At 38.0% G+C, this 13,238-nt stretch overlaps 2 protein-coding genes across 3 annotated transcripts in view; one reads left to right on the top strand and one right to left on the bottom strand.

The window, feature by feature from the left end:
* The window catches only part of UBTD1 (ubiquitin domain containing 1), a 36,642-nt gene extending 30,335 nt beyond the window's left edge, over positions 1-6,307 (top strand). For both annotated transcript variants that reach the window (XM_072423826.1, XM_072423827.1), the window contains exons 2-3: positions 2,278-2,505; positions 5,412-6,307. In XM_072423826.1, coding sequence (XP_072279927.1) covers positions 2,278-2,505; positions 5,412-5,797 — 614 coding nt within the window. In that variant the 3' untranslated portion in view covers positions 5,798-6,307. The remainder of the gene's footprint in view (positions 1-2,277; positions 2,506-5,411) is intronic.
* The window catches only part of MMS19 (MMS19 homolog, cytosolic iron-sulfur assembly component), a 116,850-nt gene that overhangs the window by 86,055 nt on the left and 17,557 nt on the right, over positions 1-13,238 (bottom strand). The gene's annotated exons all lie outside the window — the stretch shown is intronic.

Consider the following 13,238-nt stretch of genomic DNA (forward strand, 5'->3'; position numbering starts at 1 on the left):
TTTTATTAAATGCAATTAGGACAGATGTGTGTCTCAATATATTAGGCAGTGTGGTGTTAGGTGTTGTATTAAATCTTCACTGTGAGTTAATCGAAAACAAAGCAAAAAAAAAACATTATGGAGCCTAAACATTCATTAACTTCTGGAGCAAGCTGTATTGTGTCTGATGCAGCTGTCTGACTTTTAGTGCTGGTATTTTAACCTTTCTTACAAAATATTGCAAAAAAGGAATACATCACACTACAATACGTGTTTGTGATTAGCGATATTGGTAAATAGTAGCTTTTAATGCAAACCTTATGCTTGCCATATCCTAAAATAGCCGATACCACAAAACAAAGGATTTAATTGTAAAATGAATTGGTCACCCCAAGCAACAAATGGAAAGATTTAACACCAATCTGTCTGTGTTTTGACGTTTCTCAATCCAGTGCGGCCAAATTCAGCAAACTCTTCACACTGCATCCAAAAAGGAGCAGTACATTTTCTTGCATCAAAAATAGTAGCTGAGCTGCTACATAAGGTCCATTCATTCATTTGTTTCCATTGGGTACATTTTACCAGAGTGAACAATCAGATGTAATTGGTTTATTTGGGAATTTGCCAAGCTTACATTGCTCTAATCTCTCGGCCTGTCAGATGCTGTGTGTAATCCGTGATTGTGTTTGGATGCAGCAGATTACTTGATGGTTAATTCAGTGAGCTATAAATACTTTGCTTTATGAAAGTGACCTTTAAGCACTCCGTAGCACCCATCTTTGTTATTTGGTGGCACCCTGCAGGACTGGTTTAGATATGCGGGTTAGGAGATGTTCTGCCATAGCAAAAAGCCGGAGAGGTGTTTTAATGCGCAGGATTAAAGCTGAATGCTGGGGTAGATGGAAAAACACAAATTCAATGCAATTCTTTTATTCAGTGATTCTAACCCAGGAGTCTTTGGAACGCTGGGGTTACTTCAGAGGTTCCTGGGGGTTCCTTGAGCAATGAGCAGTTGGTGTCTATGAGGGTGACATTCCTCCCATTGGCCAGCAATGTAAGAGGAATTCTTCCCACTGACCACTATACTAATATACTGTGAGCTGTGGATATAGCAATTATAGCTGATGTTCCCAAAGATTTGAAAGATATACCCTCATGTTAAATAGGTTAAGAAAACTGTTTTAATACATAATTGAATATATTTATTTTTACAAACTGGAAGCAGTATAAGTAGCTGAATCTGACCTGGTATTGGCCTCCTGCAGGCCTTGTACAGCAAGTGTAGGAAATGGTGCAAGGAGCCAATCCATTTATGTGCTTACTGGAAAGATGCTAATAAAAGGAGAAAGCAGATTGACAGATAGATGAACTCTTTCTCCATTCAGTGTTCAGGGCAACCAGGGATCATAGGAAGTGGTTTGTATGATGCTGGTCATGAGACGGAGGACAACTAGCAGCAGGGAAATCTCTGCATTGAAAGTAACTCATGCAGCAAAAACTGGTTTTGCTATTTTGTCCTTCAATTGACTGACTATTTTTGTTCTAATTGAACTATGGTGAATCATATATTTAATTTCTAAAAGGCTCAGATTCAACCAACCCATTGCATGTGTAGTAAGAGAGTGTGTATGTAAGGATGTCTAGTGCCTTATGCTATGTAAATGTGGCCCCAAAATGTATTTAAAACTGCACATAAGCCAACATTTGGACAGATACTTTGAAAGCAATACTTCACGTTAATAAGTTATGTGCACCCAGTGTCAGACATAGCCAACAGTGAGCCCCTATGTAGAACTTACTTGGGGCCCCTGTTGACTGACGAGGGTCTTCAGCACCATACCCTGCACCTCCTTTATGTCTGCTCCTGTCTGCACCCACTACCTACCACATCCAAGAAACATTCAACAATCCAATAAATAGCTATACTTATTCCACTACAGCTAATAGTGCCCAAATGGTCAGTAGTTGGCTGTACAGTGGACCAGATGGTGATCCAGAAATATTTTTAGACACCTGTTCTTGGTAAATGACCAAAACTGCAAGGAAAAATGGCTATAGATGGACTTATATAAATGAACACATATAAACATAAATAACATAAACATTTAAAGTGTGTTTTCGGTTTTAAAAGCAAAGGGTAATTGTACTTGGTATGCCACAATAACCAGTGAACTGAAATCTGTTTACCGGCCTATCTTTGTTCTAAAATACTTAATGACCAGACTGTATAACACATATTACATATCTGAATTTATATTTAAAGATCGTAACTAAATATTCTCTTTACAAAATCACCAGGACGCAACGAACCATTAAAGAAAGAACGACCAAGATGGAAGAGTGATTACCCAATGACGGATGGCCAGCTCCGCAGCAAAAGGGATGAATTTTGGGACACTGCACCAGCATTTGAGGGACGCAAGGAGATCTGGGATGCACTGAAAGCAGCGGCCTATGCAGTGGAAGCCAATGACCACGAACTGGCTCAGGCTATTGTGGATGGGGCCAGTATTACATTACCTCACGGTAAGTCTGCAAACCAATCTATATTCAGTATATAGATTATAGATCCAGTCTGCTGGGCTTTGCTAAAAAGCATATACTTGGCCTATACTTGTACAAATGGACTAGCGTATTGTGAGAATAGGGGCCACCGAAAACACTCATTAGGACATGTAGGGCATTATTTTCCCCAAAAATGTTTTTAAGCTGCGTGGGAAGAAGCTGTAGGTGACCCAACTTTCATTAACCACCCAAAAACAGCCGGTGGTTTCTTAAAAATGCTGGCTGGTGCACCTAGCCAAAAGGGGCTAGGGAGAACAATGTAGTGTCCATATGTATATTTAAATCTTGTTCCTTTTCATTTTCATGTCTGACCTTTTGGCGAGACCTTTTCATAATGGCCTTTGGAAGGTGCAGAAATGTCAAAGCTAGTGTTATATATGCTAATAGGCTAGTCCACTTCTCCATATTTACCCAAGATATTACCTTTCAGAAGACTGTCCCAATGAATTGTTGTTCTTGTGACATTGCAAAATAAAGGAAATACATTCACTGTATGATTTAGTATGTTTGGTATGACCTTTTTCAGCCCTGAGCTACTCCACCTAACTCAGTGTTTAGTCATTTGAGTGTTTTTTTTTTTTCCCTTACATATACAAAATCTATACTTCTAGATCTAGTTTGCAAGTAGCCAGAAATGGTAGCATTGCCATATGATTTTTCCCTTTTTATTTCATGGATCTTGTAGGTGTTTGGAGATGTACCTAACACTCTTTATTTTTTGAAAAATAAATAAAAAAACAAAAAGTATCAACAAATATAAGAAGGTAGCAAAGAAATATAAAGTAAAAATGTAATAATCAGGAAAAGAGAACATGTGTAACACGGATTTCCAGTAGAAAGTAGTTCTTTAAATAAGCTTACTGTAATGTGCCTGGGCACACAAACCACTACCGACTCCAGATATCCTTGAATAAGGTTTATTCAGAATGGTACAGCACAGCAAGGGTTAAGTCCAATCAAGCAAGGTACAGAAGGATAAGGCAAAAGCAGGTCAGTAACAATCCGAGGTCAGGGCAGGCAGAATGGTCAATAACAATCCGAGGTCAGGGCTGGCAGAGTTCAATCAGAGTTAGGTTCAGACCGGGTCACTGAGGAGATGACAAGCAGAAGTTTTAAACACACAAAGACACACCCAAGCACACTGTGGTAACAGAGGCTATAGCGGGCAATGGGGTGATGGACAGGCTCTCCTTAAATAGCCAGGATGACCAATCACCTTGCGCCACCTGGCACTGTCTGATGGGAGACTGAGTAAATCCCCTGCAGCTGATTGGCCGCAGGGAATTCAAACTAACTATGTCCCGCCCTGGGGCGAAGCAGCCGAGTGCCACGCCCTCGGGGGGTACAAGAGGGACGCATGGTAACACGCGCACCTCTTCCCACAGTACCCCTAGGATGTGCACTACTTTGCACTTGCACAGTGCTGGGAGCAGGAACCACATTCAAAGGGATGCAAGGGCTGCTGCCTGGCTGATCAGTAATTAGTCCAGGGCGGATCCCTCCGCCTGCAGAGACAGACAAGCTGTGAGCAGAGGAGCAGCCTTGGTTATTATGCTGCTTGCTACTGAGGGGTCTCCCTCTGTGGCTGGGAACCCCAGGGACACCGCAGGCTCGCAGGGCGGGTAAGTTCCTTACACTTACTATATAAACAGCAGTTAAAATATCTAGCGATACAATTGACTAAACATGAAATTTTAAGGTGAATCAGGAAGAGGACAAAGAGAAGAAAAAAAGAAGATAGGGGGAAAGGGAGAGGGTACAAGGATGATGTAGAGTGGAGGACAATTATAAGGTAATTTATTGGAGGAAGTCCCCGTTCTTACTGCCTAGTACCACTAAAATTACCAGCTTCTGACCGACCACGCGCGGGGAGCCGGATGTCAATCAAAGGGCGGAACCTCCCCCATAGTGACGTCTTAATGCCATAAACCCGCCCACACTGCCATTGCAGATCTGAGCCTGCGATGGGAGAGTGGGCAGGTTGTGTCATGAAACACAGCCCGCCCACTTCCCTAAACCAGGGATTTGCTCGGGGTACGTGGTCCACAGTTCTGGCCATGGTTGGCCACCGCTGGCCTAGTAAGTAATGGGGGGAAATTTATTATCAGGCCTAACTGAAGATTAGTAGTTATATGCTGGAAAATATTAGTGGCAGACTAAAGATGAGTATCCCAAAGGGCTCCAATTTCCGTGAATTTTTCATATCGATCATTTATTCTGACCATAGAATGTTCCATAAGATGAACTTCTTTTATCCTAGCGTATAAATCCATGATTCCCGGGGGAAGGGTGGATTTCCAGTGTACATTGCTCTCTTTAAACGTGCAGTAATATATATACCAGACAAACCTGTATGCTTTGGCCTTAGCCAAGTTAGTTCATGATGTGGAAGGTCTAGAGACCAATACAAATTTTTTTAAAAATCTAGATGCAAAATGTGATAATCCAAATCAAATAATAGGATTTTGTTATATTTTATTTTTAACTTTTAGTTGGGTGTTGTCTTGCTGTCTCTCATCCTTATACTTCTTTTTTTTTTTTTTCCCTAAACATGATGAGTCACTCTTATGACATCCATTTCTTTTTGTAAATTTTGATATTAAGCTATTGAACTTTGTAAATAGGCTTTTTTCTGCAGAACAGTTTGGAGTAGTCTGAAGAACTTCTTACATTGGCCTAGAGCTCCACCTGCTGGCTGAAACTTGGCAAATACATTATTCATATGTAATGTATGTATTTACCAGGGGTACAATAATGTCACATTCACAAACCGAGAGAAAAAAAAATACATGGTGCCTCTTAGAGTTATTAGAACATCAGCTATGCTAATGTGTGAGAAAAAAAATTAACAGTATGTTTGTTTTCAGGTTCTCTAACAGAATGCTATGATGAACTTGGAACCCGGTACCAGCTCCCGGTATACTGCCTGGCTCCACCAGTTAACCTGATCATGGAAAAAAGTGAAGAAGATGGAGCCGATGCACCAGACCCAGCCCCAAACACCCGAAAGGAGTTCCAGCTAAAAGTCCGCCTTTCCACTGGAAAGGACGTTAAACTCAATGCCAGCATGTCAGACACTATTGGCCAAATGAAGAAGCAGCTACATTCCGTGGAGGGCATTGAACCTTGTTGGCAAAGATGGTTCTTTTCTGGCAAACTTCTTACAGATAGAATTAAATTACAGGAGACTAAAATTCAGAAGGACTTTGTCATTCAAGTTATTGTTAACCAACCGGCAGATATCCAAAACTGACCAGATTAAAATTATGATTAATAAAAACATTTGACCATGATTTTTTGATAAAACACTGGAACGCTTAAAGACATGTAAAGGCTGGCTGCTAAGTCCTTCTTTCCTTTTTTGTCTGTCTTTTCTATGATGGCCATCTTGTAGAAGCACATGGGTTTGGAAAGAAGAGATGGCCTCCGAGATCCTGAAATGCTGCACTATTTTTATTTTTTATTGTCTAGGTTGCACACAATATTCACCTCGCAAAGAATGACATTTTGTGCATGTTAATGATTATTGCCCTGGATCCTAAACTAGCATATGACCAAGGAATTCAGGATTTTTTTACCCTTGGTCCCAAAACTAGCATATGACCAAGGAATTCGGTATTTTATTTCCCTGGGTTGCAAACCAACATATGACCAAGGAATTGTTAATTTTTCCTTTCAGCATAATATCGGTACTGCAATGAGATAATTGATAAAATTGATTTCTTTTTTATTTTTAATAAAAAGATCCATCCCCCTCCCTTTAGTGGGCATATTTAATCATCTGTGGTTGGCAGGTGTATAAACATCAGGACTGTAACTCTTCTGGTTTATAGTACGGTATATATCATGATTCTTGTGTGATAGAAATTGAGATTAGATAGCATTCATTCCAAGTAGGGCTCCTCCAAACACAAAAATATAAATATAATATTTTGTAGCTTACTGGTCCTTGCGTGTGGTTGCTATATACATTTTCACTTGATTAGGAACATTTTGAGTACGTTAAGAAAATACCTCTTGATCTTGATAGAAATGTAGTATCTTTGTCACTTCTTGTAAACTTTAAAGCACAAAGAACCTTGTCTTTATTTCAGTAAAGTGACTGATAATCCTATCAATTCACCTTGTAGTTGAGATAAACATAAGGAAGGCATGTTTGAAGTTCAGCTTGTGTGACAACCACGGATGGCCCCATGGATACAGGGGGAGAAAAAAGTATGAGGGAAAGTGTGATATTCATAGGATTAGCAGTTAAAGAATAAAAGGATAATTTACAGAAAAAGAAGGAAATATCCCCCAGATACATGCCACAAATAGTACATCTCAAGTATGCAAAACAAAGGCAATGAGACCAGAGAGAAAAGTCCCAAGTGAAAGAGGGACTTTCTAGGTACACAAATATATATATATTTCGGTACCTAAAAAAATCCCTCTTTCACTGGGGACCTTTCTCTCTGGTTTCATTGCCTTGGTTTTAAATAATAAAGGAAACAAAGCCCTAAAAGAAAAACAAATGCATCTAAAGATTAGTAAACTACAGTATATTACATTTTTGTTGTTTTTAATTTTGATTGTCATTTTTGTCATTTTCATAATGCATTTTGTAAAAACCGATAAAACCAGTATTGAATAGTAAGGCAATAGTGTAGTTTGAACCTGGACAACCCATGACCCGCCAATTAGCCATAATCTGAGAAAATAATGGATTTTTAAATTAAGTAATGTAAGGTTACTTAGATTTGTCTGTCATTCTAACAAAACAATTGTGTGTGTGTATATATAAAAAATACCAATACTGGACCTACACTTAAAATTTTGCAAATTGCCATTGCTGACCTGCTTTTAAAAAATACAACATCCCTGGTTGGTGTTATAAACTTCTGCCTTTAATAATATTTGAATTGTGGACCCAGAATGAGTATGGTGTTCACCTTATACACCTTGTCACCAGGTATCTCCACATTTGTTTTAGGGGTGACAAACTATTGCAACCATAAAAAAAACTTTACAATCATGAAATTGTTCGTTCTTTAGAATAAGTTCAGCGATGGCAGATTACATAACACCTCAGTATAGGTTCAGTTTATTCTTAAAGTTTTTAGCTTCCAGAAGAAAGTTAAAACCCCAAATTTTCCTAATGTAACGGTTTCTATGGTTTGCATTAATGTGGAGGATTCCATATCATGTGCAAAGAGATCCCTATGTATTTTATTGTGTACTAGGCACAATATGCTTGCAGGTTAAATTACATTATCATTGTTTCCATCAAGCAGTGATAATGCTGAATTGTGAAAAAGTTCTGTGCTGTCAGATTATTTTGACAAAGCCTACATCTGTTGGACGGCCCCTTTTAAAGGAAAATCTTTCCTATGGGAATCATATAGGCTACCATTCTTTGTATTTGTTTTGTTTTGCAAGGGCTACAAGCTTGGCTGTCATCCTGTACCGCATATAGCATTGGTGCCACAAGTATTAAATCCAATACATTGCATTTTTAGAGGAGGGACAGTAGTGGTAACCAACATATATCATCTGGGAAAGACCAACCCTATCTGTACTAATCTCTGTAGCATCTGGCATCGCCTGACTGGTTTCTTCAAATGTATGGTTATCCCCAAATTTTATTTTTATTTAGTATTTAAAAAAAACACCTTCACTTCTTGTGCCTCAATAAAGTAAAAATGTGATTGCCATTTTATAAAAACAAAGCATTATTTTAAAATGAATGCAAATTAATTTCACCAAATTTTGTGATGATTTAATAGTGTACAAGTGTTAGTAGAAGAATTTCAGGAGGAAAACTGTCTAGAAACATAATTCGCAGGGAGAGATGATGTACTTTATAAACTCGGGGTTTTGCTCTATGTTGAAGGCTTGGACCTTCTTAGGAGATTTACACAAAAAAGCCAAAGGGCGCTCTGCATGGGAGAAAATGTAACCTGCTGCAGACCAATCTATGTATGCTATGTGCATGAAAAAACCCTTCAAGGAAGACTTTCAGCTGGTATTCTCGCTGCAGGTTTTGTTGTTTTAAAGCATCAGTTCCTCACCTTGGCCCTGAATTAATAAAGCTCTCCAAGGCTGGAGAGGATACACTTTCATCAATGAAGCTGGGTGATCCAGCAAACCTGGAATGGATCTGGTTCAGGATTCAAAACATTTACTAGCAAATCATTTTTAAGAAACCCTTTTTTCTGGATTACCCGGCTTTACCGATGAAAGTGTATCTTCTCCAGCCTTGGAGAGCTTTATTAAATTAGACCTTTGTAAGGGCTTTCTACAGTCTATGCTTGTGCCTGGCAAAAAAGTTGGACATTTTCTATGGACCATAGTAGAAACCTTAGGAGCCTGTTCAAGTATTAAGCAGTATGAATTAGCATTTAATTATTTAATATGGCTCCATTATTTTCGTTGCAAAGCAAAAAGATCATTTACATCCGTTATTCACCATAAAAAAAAAAAAGCTTAGTGGCCAACACAAGGGCAACATTTGGTGAAGACCAGTTAAGTTACCATTATATTTCTCAGTCACACCAGGGAAAGAGCATACAAACCCTATATAGATTGTGTTTCTGGAGGGTGTTTTCACAAGGACCCACTAGTGCTGGTGGAATTAGCCTTATAGTACTGAACCATCAATTAATCTGGCATTGAAAAAAGACTAAAGAACATTATTTGGATTGCATTTATTCACTTTGTTTTCTAATGTAGCTGCTATCTCTATTCTGGTAAAGAAAGAATGTACTTTGTCTGATCTGTGTTTATTAGTATCCTTTAACGTGTCAACCTCCAAACCAAAGCAATAAGATGTTTCATGTCTTAGATTAAGAACCCAATACATGTTGCTGCTTAAAAAATATAATAAAATAAATTCTCTACAATGCTCTTTTAGGGTCTTTAGCCTATCAATTTACTAGGTTCTAAGGTTTTTTCTTAAACCAAAAATTCACCATTGATGCCCCCACCTTGCAATCTCAAAGGTTTAAGAAGACCATATATCTGAAATGTCACATACACTGAAACCAAACCACTGATCTATAATGTCACAATCCTAAACAAATGGTCTAGTGGTGCTAAAATTTTGCCAGTACCAGAATCATAAAAATGGAATGGTTATTTTGGTTTGAAATGTGGGAACACTACAACCTCAACAATCTTTACCCAATTATGTCATAATTACAGGTATCACATGTCCTCCACCTCTCCTAAATGTCAATGGCACCCCCAAAGATCACTTGTGCTGAAAGTTTCTATTTTAATTCTCATTTGGCCACATTGGGCATGTTGGTAGGTCACTCTATCAACAAACACTGCACCACAGTCTGAGGGGGAGTGAACTGATTTTCCATATAATCAGATGTTTGGACTTTTTTATGAGCTTCAATAATTAGATCTCAGAAATACAGATCTTCTATTATTCTTGGAATATTCCAATGTCTACCAAGTGCCCAATGCTGAGACACTGGCCTTGTGATCTCACCTGGAGGGGCTTAGGGGATGGCAGAACCAGTTGGTTCGCTGTTCAGTCTAAAAACACGGTGGAGATCCTACAAAACTGGAAGACTTCCAGGAGAAAGAAGTGCTTCTGAACACTCTATCTGCTTTATTATTGGCAACAGGAAATATTAGCCATAGGAAAACACCTACACCAATTCCCAGTTCCAATGCAAACTAAAAGCACATAAACATTAGACACGGCATATGTTCCTATACTACTGAGCAAATGTAATCATATTGTGTAGCAATGTACTACACAATATTATTATTATTATTATTATTAAACAGGATTTATATAGCGCCCATATATTATGCAGCGCTGTACATTAAATAGGGGTTGCAAATGACAGACGGTGACACAGGAGGAGGACACTTTTCCACTTGCTGTTTCTAGTGAATTGATAGGCTGCCTGCATGAAAAGTATAGCACAAATGGGCCATTTTCTATGCATTAAAAATATTTCTCCTATTCATTCTGTCATCTGCACTGGCCATGTTTTCTGTAACCTCTAGAATTATTGTTAATTACAGGTACATTGGTGACTGGGAAAAAAAAGCATTCTCACTGTACCTGTTGCTGTTTGTCAATGTTGATTTTTGTTTTTAGGATATACTTGAAATGAGATGTTTATCTCCTGTTAAATGTTTTGTAAATAAATCAATTTATCAGGTGAAAGGTGTTCAGGTGAATGTGTGGTCCTTCTGTTATAAGCCCATGGGTTCTAAACTACATATAAAAAAAAAAAAAAAAAAAAAAAAACTCGGGACAACAAAATATATCTATAAAGGTCATTTTCAAATCTGCTTCTTGCATTACCTAGTGATCCTGTTACAAGGGAACCTTTTTAGGGTGACCGATACCTGCACTCTTCTGTAATTGTGCACGTGTTGTGTTGTCACAAGCGTTTAATAGTGCCTTGCAAAAGCAATGGTCCGCTGTTGCCACAACCGGGAAACTTGTGAAATGCCATGCAGCCATTACTGGAGTGCATTTAGTTAGAAAGTTGCTGAAAGAGAATATTTATGTTGGCTTGCAGTAAATAATATTGCCTGTAACATATGACAAGTGCTGTAAATTTGCATTCAGGATTAGGGCTTAAGTTTTTTTTTATATAGCACTGACGTATTCTACAGCACTTTTACATGTGTAACTATCCGTCAGAGGAACCCAAAATCCAATGTCCCTTATTGTAGTCAAGGTCAGTTTTTAGGGGGAACCTAATTGACCTACCAGTATTTTTGCAAGTGCCCATAGAAAACTCAAACGTGATGGGAATACACAAAGTCTATGCATGTGTTATGGCTGAGATTTGACTGGACCCCAATGCTTCCAAAAGAGTGCTGGTCACTGACTAGTGGGTTACCCATATGATTATCCTTTAGATTTATAACTGTTTCCTAAATGCATCTAGAACATTAAAAATAAATATAATAGTAGTAATGCAAAATTTGTGCTAAAGCTGTAGGCATTTCACAAGCATTGTTATAAAGCTTTTGGTACTGTTTGTGTAAGATTACCTTTAGGATGCACATTAATGTTTCTACCCAAGGTTTTGTTTCAATGGTCTTCAGAAAAGTAATATTGGGTATATGTGCTGGCAAATGAAGTGAATCTGAATGTTAAGACAGGCTGGAAAAAAAGACATGATTGGGTAGCTAAAACAGCTGAATTTCAAAGCAAGTTGATCACATTTACAGTACTTGTCCCTACCATAGGTAGAGAGCATTATGTGATTCTAAAGAGAGAGCACAATATAGGAAATTTATTTTTAGGCTGTCTGCCTCTAATTAAATATTCTGACTGCACAGGGAGGGGATGGATTAATCAGCTGTGTTTACAAATTTAGCCCATTTACATTAGGAAAGAAAAGTGTGAAAAATAACTAGAAAAATATGTAAAAGTAGCAGGATCTCTTTGTGTGCGTGTGTGTATGTATATATATATATATATATATTTATATAAACTTTTCCCAATACAATGTAATTGCTAGAAATTACCATTTTATGATAGCCCAATAGAAATTAAATTAATATTTTAAAGTAAAGAATTGTTAATTGTATATTATACATTCAGGTAATATTTTTTCCTTAATTTCTCTGCAGTCAGAAAGCTAACATCCACCTTACAAATGTTGTGTTTATGTTCCTCCATTCTGTCATTTGACTGGCTTTGGTACATGAAAGAACTATTTAAGATGATTTTTCCCCAGCATAAACCTCTTGACTATGCTATGACAAGCTAAGGAAGAGCGTGTGTCCATATGCAGATACTAAGCTTAATATCCCACATTTTATACCTTTAGGATGCTAAACTTTCCAAAAAACACCTTGGAGCTATTCTAAATTTTAGATAGGAACCAGTGGAGATCTTCTTTCACAGGGACTTGTGTTGGGTACAATAAAGATAATGCCAGCTCAGAGGCATACTTCTTGTACTGTACACGTACATAATATTCTCACTCTTTGCAAAGGTCATTCATATTAGAAGGTGGTGCAGTTGTTGGCATTTTGGGTTATGTATTATGGGTTTGTTAAAATCGAAATATCTTTTTTGGAGTTATTTTTAGTTGTTGCCAATTACATTCAAACTTTTACATTTGGACGCTTTGCTTTGGTCTGTGATACCATGTTGGTCATGCCTATTTTTAAAACATCCACTGGTCAAAATGTTTTGTCTTTTTTTAATTTTTGAATACAAATTTAAATGATTTTTTGGATGACAACACAAACAAAGGAGAGTTCTGTGTGTATAAAGAGAGTGAATCTCCCCAGTGGGGGCATCAATCCACCAAAACTCTATTCAGCACAATAAAATTGGGGCTTTAGGTACATATTAATGAAGTGTAATCATCTATTTCTGTCTTTTATGCACAGTGCTTGTTTTGTATATATTTTTTAATTATGTTATTTGTATTTAAAGAGAAACTAAACTCAAAATCCCCCAAAACACAAAAAATACACTTACCTTTAATCCTGCACGGCAGTCCGATCCATCCGGAGGTCTCTTACATCGAGTACTGTGTCATCCCGGTATCCGTCTTTGGGCCAGCGCTCCGGGCGCCGCCACCTTCGCCTCTTCTTCCTGGTTCTTCTTCCTACGTCAACAGACCCAGGCACGAGATTGAGTGACATAGGTTGGAAAAAATATTGCCAATCTCACTGCGCTTGCGTGAGATTGGCAATTTGTTTGCCTTTTC

The sequence above is a fragment of the Pyxicephalus adspersus genome, chromosome 10 (assembly GCF_032062135.1).
Source record: "Pyxicephalus adspersus chromosome 10, UCB_Pads_2.0, whole genome shotgun sequence".
NCBI lineage: Eukaryota > Metazoa > Chordata > Amphibia > Anura > Pyxicephalidae > Pyxicephalus > Pyxicephalus adspersus.